The sequence below is a fragment of the Pogona vitticeps genome, chromosome 1 (genome assembly GCF_051106095.1).
Source record: "Pogona vitticeps strain Pit_001003342236 chromosome 1, PviZW2.1, whole genome shotgun sequence".
In the NCBI taxonomy this organism is placed as follows: Eukaryota; Metazoa; Chordata; class Lepidosauria; order Squamata; family Agamidae; genus Pogona; species Pogona vitticeps.
This window is the reverse complement of record NC_135783.1, coordinates 55,145,662-55,167,770: the sequence shown is the minus strand read 5'-3', so window position 1 is coordinate 55,167,770 and position 22,109 is coordinate 55,145,662. Positions and strand designations below refer to the sequence as shown.

Below are 22,109 nucleotides of genomic sequence, written 5' to 3'. Positions count from 1 at the left end.
TCCTGCAAAAGTCCAAGCTATTATCGGCCATTCTAAATTCATACCTTGTTGAATTAATGTTAAACTGAAAAACAGAAACACAGTCTTCTTCTGTATCAAAAAATTTACAGTAACGTAAAACTAGGAATACTGTGGTGGATATAAAGATGCAATATAAAGATGTGTGTATATCTATTTTATGCATATTTATTAGATGAAGGCTTACTGTTCTTTATTTTAAGAAATGGATTGGTTGTTAAGTCATCCTGGCTACTTTAATGGGACTACTTCAAGATATTAACCTTCAGGTTGCATTCTTACTGATTGCTCCTTGTATTGCTTATTCAGTATTTATATACACCAAAGTCATATTTTCATCCTATTGTCCTCAAAACAAGGGGAAAGGTTAAGTAGAAGATGAGAATAACAGTATTACACAGCAATAAAGAGATGTGCTTACCCATCAAGCACCAAAAAAGAGCACATTTTAGTCTCCCAGTAACATCTAGATCTGATGCATGGGGTTGAAAGAATCAGAACTAAGTTAACTAATGGTTACTAATGGTCCTTATACACAATCTGAAAACAAGAGTGAGCAATATATTTATTGGACCACAAACACACAATGTTTTGAGCCTTACACTAAATTCCTAGAAGTTTGAGAACCATGATTCCACACATAATATTCCTTAGTCACCTTGTGAGCTAAGACTAAGCAGAAACTTTCTCAGATGGATTTTTCTTGGTAACATTAATCCTGAAGGAGATTTGGAATATGCACACATGGGTTGCTATGGATATCTTATGGAGTCACTTACTACAGATTCTACACAGCAGGAACATTCTTATAGTACTGTATTGCACTGAGAATACTTCAAAAATGTTCTTATTTGGGATTAATAAGAAAGCACTTTTAAGTAAGTTTTTTTTAAGTTTACAGGCAAAGTAAAGAATCCTAAGATAGTCAATTTGTTATGAAAGGACAGAAAGATGCAAAGATAAGTAACCCAACAAAAATATATGCAGCTCTTGGACAAATTTTACAGTATTTCAAATGCCTTTTAACAGAAGAAGCTTCCAGTGCCTTCTGATTGCATAAATAAATTGTAAAACTCTGAACACGCAATAGTACAAACACAAGCACTTATATGAGGTCTACACATTTACTCACAGCAGGGTCATGAGAGGCATTTTGAATTGATATTTAATGGAGGAGTGTGAAGGGAAAGAGGCATGGATAGTAAGAGGATGCTGCAGCAACCTACAGTGTTGCTGCCATGTACATCTTTCTGACTACAAATGTAAAAAAAAAGCTACAAACTGACTGCCCTACTGAAAGAAAAAATATATAGCTCTTCAGAGAGTATATTGGAGGTCACAAAAAGAAGAGATTGAAGTAGACACCAGGATGAAAAGCAGAGACCCTAATATCAGAAGGGGTGACATGTGACACAGAGCAGGAGGGGGAAGAGGAATCAATTCAAAATGAGAGGGAAGTGCCAGAGAGGATAATCAACCTTCTTACCCAGGAGGTTAAAAGCCAGCCTTCGAGAATACATTCAACCTGTGAAAGTTCGGGAGGTGGAAAGGTTAGGCACGGACCCTGGCTCAGGTTACTGAGCAATTTACATGAGATTTTCATCAGAAGAAACCTCTTAACATTGATAATATTTATTGTAGACAAGACAAGCGTCTGCCGTAATTAATTTTAGGCACTGCCTTTCCAGAACCAATAAATCAACATTCCTCTAGCTTAAAAAGGATCAATTTCCTTTTATCTCATCTCACAGTCTGCAAATCCTTTCCTTTTCAGTTACAAAATCCAGAATTTTCCTGATCTTTCAACAAGTTGCTCTGAAGTGTGTAGTGTGTGGATAAAGACCAAGAAAAAGCTTGCAAGTGGTCATGTTTTTTTTCTAGTGGTAATACAAGATAAACTACAATAAAGAAATGAAAAATATAAAAGATTAATATAGAGTTAATATTCTATAAACAAGCTCTGCTTACTAGCTACTTAGCACTGACTATATTAAGGTCCTCTCCTTTATTGGAAGAGAAAAGAAGAAGACCCATCAAAAATTGAATTCTACCTCTGTGTCAAGAAATCCAGTTGTACTCAGTGGTCTTTTTTCTTGCAGCACTACTGTAGCAGAATTTATAGCCCAATCTTTTACTAAATCTCTCTGGCTCTCGCTGGTAACAGGCCTATTATAATCCTGGCTGTCATCCACTCCAAAAACCTGAAAATAAAACAAATCATCATACACATTAACTGAAAGATTTCCTGATAATGTCCATTTTTGAAAGTATGGGTGGTACCAATACAGAATAAGTTAGCTTTTAAAAAACTAATAGTTCATTATGACATATATTTACTATCAAAGTTTGCCCTAATTTGAATGGTCCACCTGTTAAAGTCAAAATATTCTAGGAATTATTTTTATTGCTAAGATAAGACTTCATGTGTTCAAGTTTCAGTTTGTATATAAGATGCACATATTCATTTATTACTAGCATTACAGTGGACCCTTGACTTACAGACGACTCGACTTACAGACTTTTCGAGTTACAGACTTCTCTGGCTGCAAAATTTAGATTCGACTTGCAGCCAGAGAATCGACTTACAGACCAGAAAAAAAAAACAAAATGGAATAAAAATAGAATAAAAACCGCTGGTTATGGGATTAATCGGTTTTCAGTGCATTGTAGGTCAATGGAGATTCGACTTACAGACTTTTCGACTTGCAGCCACCATTCCAATACGGATTAATTCCTTAAGTAGAGGGTCCACTGCACTGTGATCTTAAAAATGGACTTAGGTTTTTTAAAAATATAGCCACTAGATACATGTTCATAACGAGTCCTATTGTGTACTGCACAAGTATTTTTACCCGAGACCCCTTAGAGCATGAGTGTATGTATTCCTGACACCAATGCAACAAATTCATAATTAGGGGACTAGCAGTAACAGAAAAAGCAGAATCAACTGTGATTCACCAGGAGAGAATATCAAGTTCTACCAGTCTTAAAGCTAGAACCGTGCAGCACTTAAATCAGGAACAGAACCTGGTTCTAAATAGATTGCTTCCATTCTTTGAAGAATGCAGCTAATGAACTGATTTTGTTAAATTCTAACGCAGACACTACTACCTGTCGGTGTAGTTAGGGTATGTAGGCATAGGATATTTACTGTATATTCTTCAAATTAATTCTTTATACTGCCTTCATTTCCTATACTTCCACTTACAAATGATCATTAAAGCTAGCCAATATTAATAAGAGTTGTCTTAGTCACAAAATTATCTTCATAGTAATTCACTGATATCATCTTTAACAATTTCTACATTTATTTTATAAACAAAAATAAATTGCAAAATAACTTACAATATGTGTACTTTAACTATTTCTTGCATAATTTTTTAAAAATATGGGGTATACAAAGTAATCATTTTCATGTAGTTTTTTTAATATATACATACGTAATACAGTACACAGACCTACAAATCTGTCATTGTAGTTTTGTAAGTCTGTACTGCCTCTGAAATGATCAACACATCAATCTGCAGCTTTAAGAACGATAAGATTGAAAACGCTATTCAGTTAACAATGTAAAGTGGAATTCAAAACTCTTGACCTGGCCTCTCATGCCTCTGAATAAAATACTGCCTTGGAGCACAAACTGCAATTACTTAAGTTGTGTATAGCCACTGTCATGTAAACTGAAGCATAAATAAGCCCAACTTTATTTATAGCTGCAGTTCTATTGATGTGAAGCTGTCAAAAACTTCTGTAAAGATTAAATATGTCTGTTTTTTTGTACTTACAAACACAATCATTTTAACACTGTACAATATGCATTTTATGCATGTACTAATTGCCCTTTCTCAAATAATCTTAAGGTTTCATAACTGCCCGGTATAGAAGCTGAATGAACGAACGAACGAACGAACGAACGAACGAACGAACGAACGAACGAACGAACGAATGAATGTTTGTTGAAAAAGACTAGCCAAGTGCTCAAGGATTCAGGAAAAGAGGACTATAAAAAGTAGCAAAAACCGAAGGAGCTGTTGAGAAAAAAGAATATGAGATAAACTTAACAGGTTTATCTTGAGTGCAGGGAAGAAGCAGCCAACAATCAGTAATATGCCTCTTGGCATATTACCACTGACACTACTGAGACTAAAAGAGTGCCAAATGGTTAGGTGACTTAGACGTCAATCCTGTATATACTTGCCTTGTAACTGAACAATCTTTGTTTCTGATCAGATACACAAGATTGTGCAGTTAAACCATAATCTTTAACACACTCATGTGGAAGTATTATTAAAATCAATGTCAAGGAGGTGTGTTTAAGTTTGGAATATCAATCATTCAAGTAGTCTAATATTGCTATAAAATAGACTGAGGAAGGTTTCTAACATGTAGGTTTCATAAGAATAAGAAGTAAGTACTGTAGAAAGAAGTTTTCTACCATTCACCAATCATATTCGCATTACTGCAACATGCCTAAACGTTCTTGCCTATAGACTTCTCATTAGCATCTAGTTCAGTGGTTCTTAACCTTTTTGAAAGAAACACCCCCTTGAGCCATTAAGGAAGTTATCATGGCCCCCCTCCCCGCAGTGATGATATCTTTTATTTATTTATTTATTTATTTATTTATTTATTTATTTATTTATTTATTTATTTATTTATTTATTTATTTAAGACCCTTAAATCCAATGACCCCTGAAAACAAAATTAAATTCCAAGAAAATGAAATGCCCCCCAAAAAGTAACATTTAATGATTTAGTTGCAAGTGAATTTTAAGACGCAAGATGAAATATAAAAAGGGCATAAAAACAAATGCAGGAACTAAAATTTCAAGACAAAAAGTCTGAAACGAAATTAAAATTGTAGGAAAATATATATTCATGCACACTGTAAAAAGGCTGCAGCCATCTTCACAGGTTTGGCTTGCTCCAGCGCCCCCCTACCGCCCCCCTTCTGCTCCAGCGCCCCCACGCCGCCCCTTTTCGTTCTACCGCCCCCCTGAAAAATGAAATCGCCCCCTGGGGGGCATTATCGCCCACGTTAAGAACCACTGATCTAGTTGGTCACTGTGGGAAGCAAGATGTTAGACTAGCCATTGGGATTGACTGAGCAGGGATGAAAAAGTCATTTGGTAATTATAATAAAATACTACAAATAGGAAGAACAAACAGGAAGTCACACAGCTCTTTCTTTATGCATGTGACTTACATCTCATTTGTGCATGTGATTATCTCCTGGTACTTTCTGGTTTGTGCAAAGTTTGAATTAAGAATCCCAGGCTTCCTGATCAGCTGTTCTAACAGGTTAAACTATATGCAGCCACTAGCACAAATTTCATTATTTTCTGCAAATCATACTGCCATTCATTCTATGAATATGCTTTTTAAACAATATGAACTCTTTTGCCAGCTCAGAGTGCAATGTATAGTATTTTAACTGCAGCTGCCTATTAGGGGCACTTAGTTCCTTACTGAAATAATTGCCCTGTTCTTCCAGGTTCAAAACATGTACTTCAAAACTGCGAGGGAAGAAACATCCAGTACAAAAAGATAAGGATAAGGGTGATATGATACCAGCCGATAATTTTCCTCAATTCCCCGGCTGTTCTAGAGCCATTTACTTCTAGAGCCATTTACATCCAGATTTAGGATGTCAGCTGGATGACAGACAAATTCATTTGAAATAAAATCTATTAGAGAATGAACATCACCAAAGCAAAATCAAATTGAAATCACCATGGAAATGGAATTTAGTATTAAATCAATGGAAATTGTTTTTTTTTAATTTTCCAAAACCCAAAGGACACCTCTCATTTATACAGCGTAAAATTACTGTTTTGAAACTACTGAGTAATATAACTCCACAGTCTCTTGATATTGATGACATCCTCAACATAGAATATTTATTCTGTAACTACCACTCCCTTCGTATTGTGGTTACACTTGAGAATGAGATGAATGTTAAGAGATTATATGAAGATATGGATTTTTTTTGAGACAGGTCTGATGGTAGCTAGGCTCTTTGAAAAGAATATATTTCTAATCTTCTATTTGTTGAATTGTCAAAAGACAATAAAAACCTCAATGAGCTTAGACCAATCAATATTCAGGAGCATACTCAGATTATTGACATGAGGACAAATCAGAGGAGAAACCAGAGTTTTACTGACCAATATCAAGATTCTATACAAGAGTGTAGAGGAGACCCCGATCCAAAACAAATGAAGCTATTAAATTCCTATACAGCTCTGCCCTCTAAATCACAAAAAGAAACAATAGTTCCTCTCATTATTACGAGAAACTCTCCTTCATTATGGAGACAAGAAAGTAACGTCTCAGATACGGGATGTCAAGAAACCAGGAACATCTGCATAATCAGAAAACTGAGACACTGAGCATTTCTTGTAAAAATAACAATATGTCTGGGATTACATACAAGGAAATGTATTCCAGGCTGGTCCCGCTCGGTGCCCAAGCTGTCTCCTTTTGATCCACCTGTAGGGCTACTACATTGAGGGTGCTGGGCTAGAGCAATTTCCTGGCAGACAGAAGGATTGCTTTAAAGGGATATTGCTCCTGGCAAAACAACTGTTTACGGTGTGACTAGGTGTGTGTCTTTTTAGCCACCTGATCGAACACTTAGTTTAAAATAAAACGTGGTTTGAGATTAGGATAGCTGGATTTATTTTTCTTTTCTCGTTTGTATCTTACACCTTTACATGTATCTGAATTCTCTAGGTCAGTGGTCCCCAACCTTGGGCCTCCAGATGTTCTTGGACTTCAACTCCCAGAGATCCTGGCCAGCAGAGGTGGGTGTAGCCCAAGAACATCTGGAGGCCCAAGGTTGGGGACCACTGCTCTAGGTGGCTGAAAGTTCAACTTCAAGTAACCCAGACACTAACTGGATATGAGGGCCCTCTCACCTGCTTGTACCTAGGCTCTGAACCTCTTTTCTGAGGAAAGCTTGCGCTGAGCAGGGGGCTGGACTTGATGGCCTTGTAGGTTCCTTCCAACTTCACTTTTCTATAATTCTAGGAGTCTATGATCCCTTATTAATGGCTTTTAGCTATTTGATACAACCACATATTTTAAGGAAAGCTTTTGGGCCTGTGTTTACACTCTATGCATTACTTCTTTCATTGGGTGCTCTGAACTATTATTTCTAATCTTTCATGTATAATTTTGAATAATATTGCTTTCTATATATTCGCGAAGGCTTTCACGGCCGGGATCTAATGGTTGTTCTAGGTTTTTCGGGCTCTTTGGCCGTGTTCTGAAGGTTGTTCTTCCTGACGTTTCGCCAGTCTCTGTGGCCGGCATCTTCAGAGGACAGCAACAGGTTGCTGTCCTCTGAAGATGTCGGCCACAGAGACTGGCAAAATGTCAGGAAGAAAAACCTTCAGAACATGGCCAAAGAGCCCGAAAAACCCAGAACAACCAATATTGCTTTCTTTTTTGCACTGATGTTGTTAGTACTCTTAAGTCTGAGGAGAGATGGAATAAAATAAACTCTATATAAATATATGAGCCATCTGGTTACTGACTTAGGAGATAAAATTCCAGGTCACACACTTCCTGTTAGGTAAGTACAATTCTAGGTCACACCTCCCATATTTTTTTGCTCTATGCTGTCACTTGGATTGAGCATTAGCAACTTTCACCTAACTTTGAGTGCATAGGAAGGATTGAACTCATATTAGAAAGCCCACCTAGGTTAATAATTCATTCAGTTTGTGAACTAATTCAGGCAGATGCCTCTGTCTTTTTAGTTTGTCATTGCTTGTCCTTGCCAACCTTATTCTAAGAAGCCTTCCTAGAGCTTCTCTACTTCTTGTAACAGTATTTTGCTGTGCTACTTTTGCACTTCACTTTGTTTACATTCCTGAAAAGACCTTTGAAAACTATACTACGAGATAGCAGTTCTAATGTACTTATTGGCACTTAGAGTTCCATAGGAATAAGACGTCACTCCAGAGCAACCAAACATTTCCCAGATACGTGTGGTAAAAGAACAGTTGTTATGTCTTCATTCAATCTGTTTGTTCCACAAGGGACAAACCCAAGGCAATCTCACAAACTCACTGCATCTGTTGCCAATGAAGCCATGCCTTTTCCATAAAATATACAGCTTTGTATAAACTTAGTTACAGAACAAATAGTCAATAGCTATTAAATCCATTTCCAGGTATGAAAACTAAGTAAGCTTTTATGAAATTAAAAGGAACTACCTCTTTTTTTAAAAAAAAATTCTGACTAGAACTCTCATATCTGCAACAGGAAGCAAAATAGATAAATAATACAATATATTGTTTAATACTCAAGCATTTTGTCACTTGTCATATCTAAGGTCTACTTACATTTTCTGACGCCCCATTTAGGAAATGTATTTAAACAGCATCCAATGTTTATGAATGATTGGTGCATGTAGTAATTAAGACACCTTCAGAAAAATGTATTACATTGAAAGGTGAAACTGAAGGGTGAAACGCATCAATAAACTTCAAGTTGAAATATACACATTGACTAATGAGTTATGAAGTACTTTTGTGTACAACACTACTAATACAGTAAAATGTATGTTTCCCCAGTTACTTGCTGAATCTGTCTGGTAGCCCCAATTACAGTAGATCCACTGTAGAATTTACATAATGGAATTTACATAAATGTTGATTCATCATTTAGCAATAGGTTTAATAGGGCTTGCCATAGTCAAAACTTAGGATTGGATTTGAGCTACCTCCTTTAGGACTATCCAGTCATCTTCTCGTTTTCATACCCTGGCATATAGCCAGATAGAATGGTACTTCCCTAACAGGTACATTTTTCATCATACAATAAAACTTCAAAGTATCAAAATACTGTATTCGCGAAGGCTTTCACGGACGGGATCTAATGGTTGTTGTGGGTTTTTCGGGCTCTTTGGCTGTGTTCTGAAGATTATTCTTCCTAACGTTTTGCCAGTCTCTGTGGCCGGTGTCTTCAGAGGACAGCACTCTGTGTGCTGTCCTCTGAAGATGTCGGCCACAGAGACTGGTGAAACGTTAGGAAGAACAACCTTTAGAACATGGCCAAAGAGCCCGAAAAACCCACAACAACTATCAAAATACTATTTGGTATGGACATCAATCCTGAAAATTATGAACATGGTTTATTTGATTTGTTTTCAACATTTCTTCTATGGAAAGATGGCATCCATGGAGTCCACTGGCTATCCTGTGAGCCAATATGGTTGAGAAGCAGGCTACTATGAAGCAAATCAGTGTGATTCTTCATGTTACTCACCCACAGGGTTATCAAACACATGTCTTCTGTTACTGGTGCAGTTATGTAATCTCAATAGCAAATACACAAAGACAATGAAAGGCTAGGAATGTACTGTACATCAGATCAGATCAGGAACTATACAGCAACCAAGACACACAAATATCTTTGCATGGTTACACCAAATTCTACAGTAGTGTAATTTATAGTTATTCAGACCAGTAGATAACATTACTATTTAGTTTAATACCCTGCATTTAATGCACTAAAACCCCTTTATATGAATAAATGTAACAGTTAATCACTGCTTTAATGAAATATATAAATGTTTACTGCTAATCATCAACATCATGAATCAAGACCTTATAATGATAACATTAGCTTATTGACATTAAAAATAAGCATTCAGCTTGGCTGAACAGTCTCTAAAGGAGGAGAAATGAACCTCTGATATATCTAAGCTTGGAGAGACATGGAAAAATGGCAAATATAAAAAAGCAAAAAAAGAATGGAACAACTGTCATTATCACACCTTATAAACAGAAGTAGATGCAAGTCACTCGTAAGAAACTTGCAATATATCATAGGATCCTCCTCAAGTGCAATTTACTCGTTATAACCTTCATACATATTTTCCACACTATACATTTTTTCATAATCTCCTTACCAAGACTGATTCAATCTTTATACAAAGACATGGAAACCCAAATGCTATTTATAAAACACTTTGGACAGAAAAATATGGAATACATTGTCTTTTTATATAGAATCAGAATTTATAATCCCTATTTCACAATAAGGCTTTTGTTTTAAATTAAAGTGTTAATCAAACAGGGCTTTTTTCAATACAAAAAAAGGCATTTTGAGAATAAAATTTTTAAACATCTGTTTTATATACAAAACTGATTTTCATTCACTGTGCTGGTAAAGACTGCTAACAGTGGCAAAAATCTAGTTGCGAAATTGCTCCCAGAAAAAGGTGACAATATTACTGGTAGAGGGGAGCTTTTTTGTATCCAAAGGCTTCTTGGTTCTTTCCCACAGCTTGACTGACTAGCATGTAACCTGTTTCACTGCTGGCAAACCTTGGGAGTCCTGTGACAACAATTTCACATCGACAGTTATATTATCAGAGTGAGGGATTTTCAATAATTAAAGATTTTCTACATCTATCCCATGGCTGCTATGATTTTCACATAATGTAACTGACTACACATGAGTCAGGCAAACTGCAGGACAGAAGTAGGAAGTCTTTAATTACTAAAACTCTTCTGCCTGTGATGTCATAATTCTTCTGTAATGTAATGTGCACAACAAATTTTGGTAAGTATGATTGAATTCTTGAAATACATACATGGACTGAATATAAAAAGAACATAAGAGTTCAAGAAACTCCAGGTATATTAGAAGTATTCATTATATGGAGTGTCACACAAACGGCTCAACTGAATTATCTTCCCACAATTGTGTAACAGGAACCAAGGTGGCTTGAACTAAACATTTATCCCACCTGTTGTTCTGCGACATGCACATGATTTTGTGTCTTACTGGGCCTACTTGTGATATTTCTAATGTGGATAAATTTAAATCAAGCAATCAGTGGCTAAAATCCTGTTGCTTGGAATAGCAATTTACACTATTTATTTAAAATATTGTTAGTTCATGAGACTAGTAAAATCTCATGAATGGCCAGGCTTTTGAGTTCTGCAGGACTCTTTGTGAGGCTGGGTGTTACATTTATTTAAGATATTTTTACCTCATCTTTCTCTTTAAAAAGGCCCACAACAGCTTACATCATTAAAAGACAATATATAAGCTAACAACAGTGAGTACACAAATACTAAACACGATCAAATAAATATCATACCAAAAGACATAAGCAACCCCAAATACATTCAAAGCAATAAAGAACAACTATCTATTTAAAAAAAAACCACTCAAACCCCCAGTAAATCAGGAAAAGTCACTAGAGAAGCCCACTGAATTAGGGTTTTTTTGGTGAATCAACACCTCTTTAAGTTTCATTTACTGAAATGGACCTACTATGCTGAAATAAGTTGCATCTAGAGTAGAACCATTTGAATCAACAGAACATATGGAGGAGTTGACTCACCAAATACAGTATCATTGAATCAATGGGCCTATATGAGTTCAACTTACTATGCTAAGCAATAGGATTTCAGCCAATATCTCAGAAAATCTGGGACTTGCAATATGATTAACTTTTCTGCACATTGGATTTGTTTGTACTGAGGAAGATGATCAAATGTGGTACTTACGCATATATCTGAGACAGGAGATTTTAAGGCCAGCATGGCCAATTAATGCAATCCTAACCATGCATGAAGTATATAAATGGGTGCTTATACATGTTTGACAAGTACACAACTCCTTGATTTCAAAAGCATTGCTTAGAGGAGAGGGCTCACTTGTTGCATGCTGCAAATCACAAACAATTATTTTTCATATGAATCTGTACTTCTAAACAATGGCAGAAATCCTGTTGCTCAATGTAGTAAGTCACAACTAGAGTAGGCCTATTGAAACAATGGAACGTTCAGAAGAGTTGACTCCCCAAATTCAGCTGGTTCAGTGGGCCTATTCCAGTTGCGACTTGTTATGCTAGGCAACAGGCTCTCAGTCAATATGAAATATTTAAGAACAACATTAAGAGTTTTAATACATGCTGGCAGTTAAGTCCAAGAATTCATCCTTGAAAAGTCCATCTCACTAAATCTCCAAATGTATAACGGCACTTTAGCAAACATCTTGATCTTGGCATGGAACGTGTTGTTCTTTTTTCATTGTCTATAGAGTCCAGAAGCACCACCATTGGGGAACTCCTGAAACCTGATTAATTACTGCCACTGAAATACTGCAATTTTCTTTTAATGTACTTTTTTTATTAAAACACATAATGCACTGCATAACTGAATCTCATGTGAACAATAAACATGCAACAAGAGTTGTCACACTTCAGGCCATAATTTCTGCCACAATTCAGTTGATTCCAAGTGACATCTCCAAGGATACGGACCAACCAAGTAGAACACTTTCAATAACTGAAGCAGGCTTCATGGAACACCATTAATTCTCCTACCATAGTTTTAGAACAATCTACTCCTTTAAAACAATAAATTTTCATTTAACTGTAGATTAGCAAGTTCTCCCATAAGACTAAAACCTCAGAATTTGAAACTGGATGCACATGGTATGGAATAGCTAGAAGTGGTTTAATTCTCCAGTTGAGGGCCTTCCTCCAACTAACTTCTCTAAAGTCACTCTTCTCTAAAGAGTGAGCAGAATCAGACACTGTTGTGCTTAAACCCGTTTGTTGGCTTGATAGGTTTTACCTGCAAAGCCTTGTAACACAGTACTACTGCCCCATATTTCCTTCACCCTCTTTTATTTCTAAGATTTGCAGGTTCTTCTGGGAGACATTTTATTTGAAGAATAAGCTAAAATGCTTTAAATGAATATATTCATAGCAACTGATACAACCTGATGATTGTGTGTGCGCACATGTGTGTGTGCATGTATGTATCGACTCCATAATAAACAAAGAATGCTCAAATATAAACAAACACAAATCAGTGATTTGGAGGGATCATAGCATGTACTTGTTCATGGAGCAGGTGGTAACATCAGGAAAAAATGGTATCAACATGCAGAATGAATTAATGCAGGAACTGCAGGAAATGGCTTTCAAAGAAAGCAGAAAGAGCTAGCAGAAATTCCTCAGAAACAGTTATAGGACTAAATAAAACCACTGGTGGCTGATTCTATGGGAAGACTCTGAAACACAGCCTGGTTCCCTCTTTCAGGTTGTTACACTCTGACTTGCTTAGGATAATGTAAAACTACCTTCATGCAAGAAGCCAGAGAGAAACCTGCACTTGCTTTTTTCTTTCCAGCAGCAGTCTTTCTGTGCTACATATCCATGACACAGGAAGCACTATACTCCTAGCTCTTGTTGTTCTCCTCTCAAACTTCAGAAGAACCAGAAACACCACTAACACATCGATGCAGTTTCTCATAATGGCTGTATATATCCTCTCATTCTTGGCATTAATGTCAACAGAAAACACATTAAGCTATCACAGTGGGGGTAACACGACATTTCAGTACCAACATTCAATAGAGAGCCCTTTTTCCTTATTCAATAGCATAATTTCAATCCTCAATTATGCACACTAACTGGGTTCAGAAGTAGCGTATAGATGGCTTCTTTATTACTTGTCTGTATATATACAATTTTAATTATTAATAAAGACATACATATGTAATCAAACAACACAATGTTTTTATCACACTTAATTAGCTCCTGCACTAACAAGTACAAAATGTATGTCATGCACTTCAGTATCCGTGGAAATCATCTCTACTTTTGGAATAATCAAAGGTTTTCACAATAGGATCAATATTTGAAAATCAACTGCATACAATATCCAAAGGATGGGTGACTATGTGATGATAAACTGCTACAAATAGTTTCTCACTGCTTTTCACTGTATACACAAGGGGGTATGAGTGTGGTTCAGTTGCTTTGCTTGGTAAAATTATATTTGACTTGAAGCCCAATTCCTTCCCAGCTAATTTTGTATATGATGCTGAGAGTTAATAGACTATTAATGAATCACACTCATCCAACAAGACAGATGCTTAGTTTATGTGGGGTACGTGAATCTGAGAACAAATTGTAAAATCAAAAGGTAGTACTAAAAGCCCAGTGCATGTCTAGAAAATTTCAACAATTTACATTTAATTGGTTCTTTAGTTTTATAGGACAAGTAAAAAATAAAAGTAAAGGGCAAGTAAAAATACTGACATATAATGAGTAATATGACTTCAGCCACAAATTGCTGGCAATCATCAATAAAGCATGTGTACTTTTCAACTCTCATGGTTTTTATACCCAAGTAAAAGTTGCTAATCTTATGAAAAAATTATTTTAGAATTCACATTCTTTAATACAAATTATGCTAAATAGACATTTTCAAAGCAAAAATCCTCTAATTCAGTCCAAAACATCTTACAAATTAAAGACTCAATCAGTTTTGCTAGGAAACTATGTTTGTTAACATGCAGTGGTTTTTCCCCTATGTTTCCCTTTTCTCCTTGTTAATGTTTCCCCCTTTTTATTGATCTTTATTTTACATCAAAAGTTAACTTTTAAATGTTCTTCCTTTTGACAATTACTGCTAATGTGTCCAAACTATCAACTGGAGGAATAAAGAAAAAAATAATAATATATGTTAATAGAACTCTAATGGTTGCTTACATTTATTCTATTATAAACCTGATTAAAAATAAGTGGAAATCGTTAGTACTACATGGGGAGAATCAAATACAGCATTTTTATAGCTATCTTTTGAACCACTGGATCGTCTAGGGCAAACTGGTTAGGACAGGTTATTTGGGTTATAGGGAGTCCTTCCTACATATTTGTAAAGATCTGTAAATATTTCCTCCCTTTGGTTGGGACCACAGCATTTCTCTATGCTCAACAATAAACCACCCTCATGCTAAAACCAGTCAATCTGTGAACTCAAGAGACTATAAGGGAGCGCTGTGCCATTGCTGCTGTACAAAATTTTGCTGCAGAGCATGTAATAAGGGACTCTTGATCAGAAAGAAGTAGCTGATGTAAAATTCATCAGATCTCCCTGATGAACACCTTTTTGAAAAACCCACAACACAACAGTATCTAATGTACACAGACTGAGATGAAGGTTAAACCATGTTCAAAATGTGACTTTTGAAAGTATTAAGGTATACTCTAATGCAAACTAGCAACAGCTAAATAGAAGTAGTTAATATAATCTTTCCAAAAAGATGTTAACATATGATTAACATTATCATGGACTGGATTCTTTAATAATGGCATGCACATTTAACTTGCTCACCTTATCAATCATCTTGCGAGCTTCTACTTCCTCAGAATTGGGATTTTCCAACTCGATAGTATAGGTGCCTTTATCACTTTGGTCATCCTCCTCCTTCTCAACCGTTGTCAAAACTAGTTGGCTTTTTAATTTTTTATCCATGTCCTCGTTTTGACTGGGTCTATGTCCAAGGCTCCCAGAACTTCTTAACAATGAAATCTGTAAGAAAGGTAGCACAGCAGATGGTTCTTCTGATTTTTGCTTTAGAAGCTTTGCATGTGCTGCTCTTTGTTGAGTCGAGCTGTTCTGTGAAGATGATGGACACCCTTTGGAGTCTCCCAAAGCAGGTCTCACCTTTTCAGTTTTTGTATGGGGTGTTGGAGAAGATGTTTCTGGACACAAGGATCCAACGTTTTGAGAAAAGGAATATGATCTTCTCTTCCGGGGATGGCCTTCATCAAAAAACTCAATCATAAAGGCAGTCTGGCTTGCAACAGGTTGATCTGAATGCTTCTCTGCATCCTGTGCTTTTGTGTGCAATTTTCGCTGTTCTATATAATGATGTCTTAACTGCTCTTCAAGGGCTGCCCGCTTACTATAATGCTTGTGTGCCACAGCATTTTCTGAATCACTCTGTGTGCCATCATCATGTTTATTTCCTGCCAAAAAATAAATAAAAAATAAAAACAAAAGTAGAATTCTAGCTCCACATAAGCTGCAACAATGCTCAAAGTTTAGCAAAGGCAGAGAGGCATTATTTACTTTTCTTTCAGAAGCTCAACTATCCGTTAGTAACAAGCTCTGCAAACGTTCCATAGCAACACACACTGTTCAGACTTGTCATGCAACAGTGGAGCCTTTTGCCACCTAATCAGTGAAGGAGACACACTTGAATTGTCTTACTCAGAAAAAAGCATTGAGTCCTTGATCAATCATACTCAATAACAAAATCTGAACATATTGTAGCAGCAACCGAGTTAGGACTCAATGGATCAACATGTTTCTGATCCAATTATATCAGCAAAAAAGCAACAAATGGCTCCATGAAAGCCAGAAAATAAAAGAGATTACTACAGTCATCACTACAGCTAGAAGCTCTGCTGAAAGTTAAAATCTAAAACAATAGATTTTCCTTTCTATCTAATTAGCACTATAGTTTCTGAAATATGTTTTTAGTAGCAGCAAACATTGGTGAAGCTTATCATTAACTTCTGTTCATTTAAATATGTTCTGCACAGTACAAAGATAGAACAAAATAAGTGCAGATTTCACATTTAACCAAACTTATTTAAGATGTACTCTAAATGGCTACAAAAGGTGTTTATGGTGAACACAAAATATTTGCAACTGAAGAAGTGTACACATGCACAAAATTAAACCTTACAATAGGATACATCTGGAAATTCTCATGTAAAGAAGGGTCAAGAAGGTAATTATCAAGGTCTCACTACAGGAATAGTGGAATTCTCAAGGTCTGTCCAATAAATAATACACAACTATTCCTCCTTGCTGAATCCTCATCGAATCCTTGGTGAATGTCAGATTTGGATACCACAGATTTCAGTTACAGCCATTCCTAATCAGTAAACACAAACTTGTAGTGCCCAGCAATTGGTTGAGAGCTACAGTGCCGTTTCCAACCTGTTGCAGTTAGCATCAGCAATTGTTGCAAAGCCTCTTGGCAACATAGTATCTGGGAACAGATACTGAAGGTGGTGGCAGAGCATGGTTCTGGATAATATCCAATATTCCATATAGTCAAATTGATGCCAAGTTTTGTTTTGCATTGTATTATTGTATTATTTTATTTCTCTCCTGCCTTTCTACTATATAGGACCCAAGGCTACTTACAACATAAACATCAAAAATAGGTTTAGCTAAAAAACTATAAACTTCACTATTAGAAAAATAGCAAATAAATTATCAGACTGACAAAAAAACCACAATCAATATAGTTTAAAACTATTTAAACCCTGTTTAAGCCATTTAGCATCAGCAGTACAACATCCACCACTAAAAGATCCTGATCAAAGGTCTGTTTAAATAGAAAAATCCACATGTCAATGGAAGAACAACATAGATGGGGCCAGTCCTGCCTCCCTCAAAGGGGAGTTCCTTAGCTTGGGAAAAGGCACAAAGAAGACCCTCTTTGATAATTTACACTATATCAGTTTCAAAGTGAGATGATTAAAATGAATTCCAGTCATATCCATTGATAACTGCTTTGTATACTGCACATTTATGGCTGATTTTTTAAAAAAGTGGTTGTTAGAGCATTGGTTGCGTAATGTATGCTCTTTAGATTGCTTTTCTGAAATTTATTTTTAGCAGCAGAATAAATAATTATTAAGAAATTTTCACTATGGATGAGTCAGGAAATGATTAAAAATATTTATCATACTTTCTCAAAATTCTTAACCGCAGAAGGGCTCATCATCACCCACTCTCAATATATCATATCATATACTGCTTCTGCAAAGTACCTTGTTTCCAAAGCACTTTACTGTGCATAAGAAAACCAAAGACTTGAGGCTATTGGGCTCATAAAATCCTGGGTTCTAAAATACTTTGGACTCAGGGCATAGTGTTTTTTTTTGTTTTTCTGAATATAAAAATCATTTTTGTTAAAAACATCACATGATTTGGTCCATCATTTTTAGTTGTTGGCTACAAAAATACTGTAGAGACATAGAGAAATCTAGCTTTCACTTGTATAATAATGAAAAGTGCAACCTCATTAATTTTTAATCTACTGTAATGACTGAAGCAAGTGAAGAGGGCTGTAGGAGTACTGAAAGGAGTTTTTTTGGTTTGGAAAATGTACCAGTTACATATACTACAAGTTCTGACTAGGACAAGCAGAAATGTACATATGTTTTGTCTCATTCTGGCCTGTAGGAATCCTAACAGTGTAGTGAATGCATACAATTTGAGTTATTATACTTACTGTGGACTATTCAAGGCAAAAAGAAAAAAAAATACAGCTGAAATTGTTTATTTTACCTTTCAGTCTCTTCAAGTAGACTGGAACGTCACTTTTAATACTTTTTGAATCTTCCTCTGTTGCTTCCCAGACCATGGTTGGGGGATTGTTTTGTGCTAACCAGTTTGCCACTTTACTCTCCGGTGCCAACATCACAGTTTGAAGCCCAGAAAGATCCTGAGCACCAGAAGGAGAAGGCTTCTTAGACTTGTGGCGTTGCTCGGGAGTGAATTTTGTGACATGGTCTTTGATGGTTACTTTTCCTGGGGTGCTGTCATCAAACTCAATAGTAAATGAAGCATGCCCTGCCCCTGTTATGTGTGTGTCTTTTGTTGGGATTTCATAAATAGTACCCTCAGGTATTTGTGAATGTTGCTGGAATTCCTTTGTAGGGATTTCAAAATAACTTGGCTCCCTACAGAAAGGATAAGGTTCTTCTTCATTTGCAGCTGCAGATTTCTCCTCAGCTTGCTTGCCATCTGTGCTGCAGCCTATTAAGAAAAATAAAGAAATTGAAATTCTCCAATATTGTGAAATCTGAGTCTTTAAGGAATTTCAGAGTTCACATAAAAAGGCAGGTGATAATTCTTGAAAAGGAAATGCAAGCCTGCGCAGAAAGATCAAATATGGTCCCAGAAAGGCAACTCATTTTTACTCTGCTGATATTTTCATATGGAAGATGGGTTGAAAGAAAGCTCGCTAAGAATATCAAAGAAAATTTATGTCCAATAGGTTCATGAATGTCACAGAGGGGTATTTAAGAGAAGATTCAGAAAGCTGTGATTTCAATTGCTTGAGCTTCTGAGCAAGTACTGAAGTATATACTGTACATGCACTTGGCTTTAAGCCAGATTTTAAACCAGTCCTGCTGTTTGTAGCAACCAAGCTAACCAGTAAAACTGCTATAATTCAAGACACTTTTGAAAATTCAACTTAGAGAGTGCAGAGCAGAAAATGAGACAAAAAACAGAATTTACTACAGCAGCAGGAAACATGCAGAACTTTGTTTTGGGTGGGACAAGGAAAGCAGCAGAAGAAGAGTAGCGCAAGGTACATTCTGAATAAATGCAAAATCAATGTTTTTGTGAGTGCTAGCAAAACACTATGCAATTAGCATAATATGATTGCTTGCCAAGCATCAGGAATATGAATACACAACGAGTAACTGCTACTGAACTGAATACTGGAAAAGGAGACTCCAACTGCTGAATTGAGAAATATATTTACAATAAAATGTACACTGAAAAGTAACAAAAAGTGAGAACTTCAAAATGACCAAATTTTGAAGAAAATTATTAGCATGTTTACTATGTGGATGAAACAAGGTACAATGACAAGCAAGATACATTTTGAAATGAGTGCCAAAACAAGCAAAATATCCATGATGATTTTTATGATTAATCTCATTCATTTCTACCACCATGTTTCTTTAGAGATGTAAAACTACCAAAGGGGAACACATTTCCTATGAGGGTATCATTATAGTTGAGAAATGAATGACAATTATATGGCATTACAGAACTAGTAGACAGCATCCTGTTACCTTCATCCTCAGTTTTAAAGAATGTAGAGGTTTACACTGTTTGAGCGTAGTGATCAAATGCATTTTTTTTTACTTTGTTTTACTTGTTTGCTTAAAAAAACACTAGGAATAGTGGCTTTCAAATGCGCACTTTTGTGTCACTTTCTATGAGAAGAGGACAGGCTTGGCTAAAAGTAATTAAACTCCCCCTTTTCCTTTGGTGATTACATTAGTACAAAAAATGCAATGAGTTTTTCTGGGGTTTAAGCAATTAAGATCTAGAATATATCGCCTTAATTAAGCCACAAAATAACTGCACCTTTTTGCTCACATAGGAGCACATTAAGATTCATGCGAGCATGTTTCCTTTTTTTAACTAAAAAGCAAAAACAAAAACAAAAATTCAAAATCTGCCCCTACTATCTTGGTCCCAAAGGAACTCTTCCATGTATTAACCTACTTTTCCTTATGCCAGATATTTTCCATCAGTTTCTGCTTATTTTCCTTTCCTGCTACAGACCCTTTGTCTGAACTTCCAGAAAAGGTCTTCAGAGGGTAATCATGAAGAAAAGGGGCAACAAAAAAACATGTTGTGCTCCACTTCTCTATCTTTAGTTCAAAGCCATGTAAAATATATGACATTACCAGGTGTAGCATAATTTAGTGCAATTTTCTGATACAGTTCTCTACCTAGCATCACTATCTTTTGGGGGTTTGCTAAAATCACTTCCTTCTTAAAGACAAAGTCATTATTAAATGAGTTCTGGTTGTTACAATATTTTTAAATTCTTTAGTAAGCACTGTTGCATGCTAAGTGTTAATGGTTGTCCCAAAGATTTCTCTGACAGGATACTGTGTACAGCAGTTTGAGGAGGAAGGGTCCAACAAGATGAGCATGTTGCTTAACTAACATGCAATGAAGAATAATTTGTCCATGAAATGAATTGTATCTCTACAGGAATTACTAGTGAATGTACAAATTCAAGCTCAGGAAAGCAGATCAGGATTTTAGAAATGAAAAACAACAAGCTCTTGCTTGGGATGGAAGACAGCACAGTAGAGGAATTAGAGGGAGCAAGGAGTGCTCAGGGCAAATAGCTAGTAGGGAGTAGCAGGATAAAAACAGCAGGTGTTAAGAGCAAAGCTGGGAAAAGAAGCAATGACTAGCCTGTGGATAAGTCCAGGGAAGCACAAAGATGGAACAAATCTGCTTTGATATGTGGTATTATCTGAGAAGCAATGTCACAGAATAGATTCTTGAGCAAGAAAACTAAAACTTTTCATATGAAGAATTTCTGAGCAGCAGGAGTAGGAGCTAACAGAACAGCAGCTTTCAATATTCAACAACTTGAAATATGTTTCTAGTCAGAAGTTCAACAGCTGCAGATACAACATGATGATATCAATGTGGTATTTTATCACTACCATAGTTAGAGGAGACATATTTGTTTGGTGATCAAGTTATTTCCATCTTACTCTGTAAGTCTTATAAATTCTTCACCATTAAAAATACATCTCAATTTAGTGCACTAAAAGGGTCCTTTCTTTAATTAAACAATGAAGAATGTAAGATTTATATATGCAGTTTCACAAAATTTATTGATGATCCAAGGGAAAAAATATTAAATGGAAGGTTCTGGTGAGATACAAGTAAATTTCAAGAGTTTGCAAGCAGCAAATATTCAGTTATAAGACATATCTGAATAATTCTTTTTGTGGGATTACAAAATCATTGCAATTTTGGGAACTAGAGCACAATAATGGCTTCAATTATGTGAAATTCAAATCTAATTTCTCCTGATTAAGGATTCATGACTAGTTTACAGGTACAAACAGAAGCTTGATTCAAGATTATCCCAATAACTGTGAATGCAGATAAATACTAGTTTAACAGCACAGTAACATGATCACAATTAGGTAAGCAAATTTGGCTCTTTCTCAGCAAAAGCATTTCATTAATGATGTAGGCTCTGAAGTGTCTGCATGTGCTTTCTGTCTGTCAACTAGCAACTGCATTTTAATAGAAAGTTAACATCACAAGTGGAACCTATAAACATGTTGCAGTGTAGTATGTTCCCCTTCAAGGCTTCAGCCAATGCTCTCAGTCAAAAGTGATCAAGTCAGAAATTGGAAGCATTTTACCACTGAGCACAAATTACTACAAGTGGGTAAGCAAATGCATGGAGAATTAAAATTACTGAGTTGTGTTGAAATTGGGGAAATATTAGATCATTACCAGATATTGTACCTTCCAATCTTATGTCCTATAAAAGAAGTTTGATATCAGATAACCTGATATTTATAAATAATCTATTAATGGAATTTAATCCAGACCCAACACTTCACAGACCTGAAAGTCTTTTTCATAGGAGTTTCTTTCTACCGTACGCACTAAGGTATCTGCAATATAAAAATGCTACATAAGCTCAAGAGGCTGGAATTA

At 35.9% G+C, this 22,109-nt stretch overlaps 1 protein-coding gene across 21 annotated transcripts in view; it reads right to left on the bottom strand.

The window, feature by feature from the left end:
* Positions 1-22,109, bottom strand: part of CEP170 (centrosomal protein 170) — a 106,947-nt gene that overhangs the window by 37,683 nt on the left and 47,155 nt on the right. For 12 of the 21 annotated variants that reach the window (XM_020787555.3, XM_072993100.2, XM_072993108.2 and 9 more), the window contains exons 8-10: positions 18,165-18,635; positions 15,183-15,820; positions 2,070-2,219 (exon numbers count right to left, since the gene is read on the bottom strand). In XM_020787555.3, coding sequence (XP_020643214.3) covers positions 2,070-2,219; positions 15,183-15,820; positions 18,165-18,635 — 1,259 coding nt within the window. The remainder of the gene's footprint in view (positions 1-2,069; positions 2,220-15,182; positions 15,821-18,164; positions 18,636-22,109) is intronic. The other 9 variants (XM_020787605.3, XM_078383104.1, XM_078383099.1 and 6 more) reach the window with 3 other exon arrangements.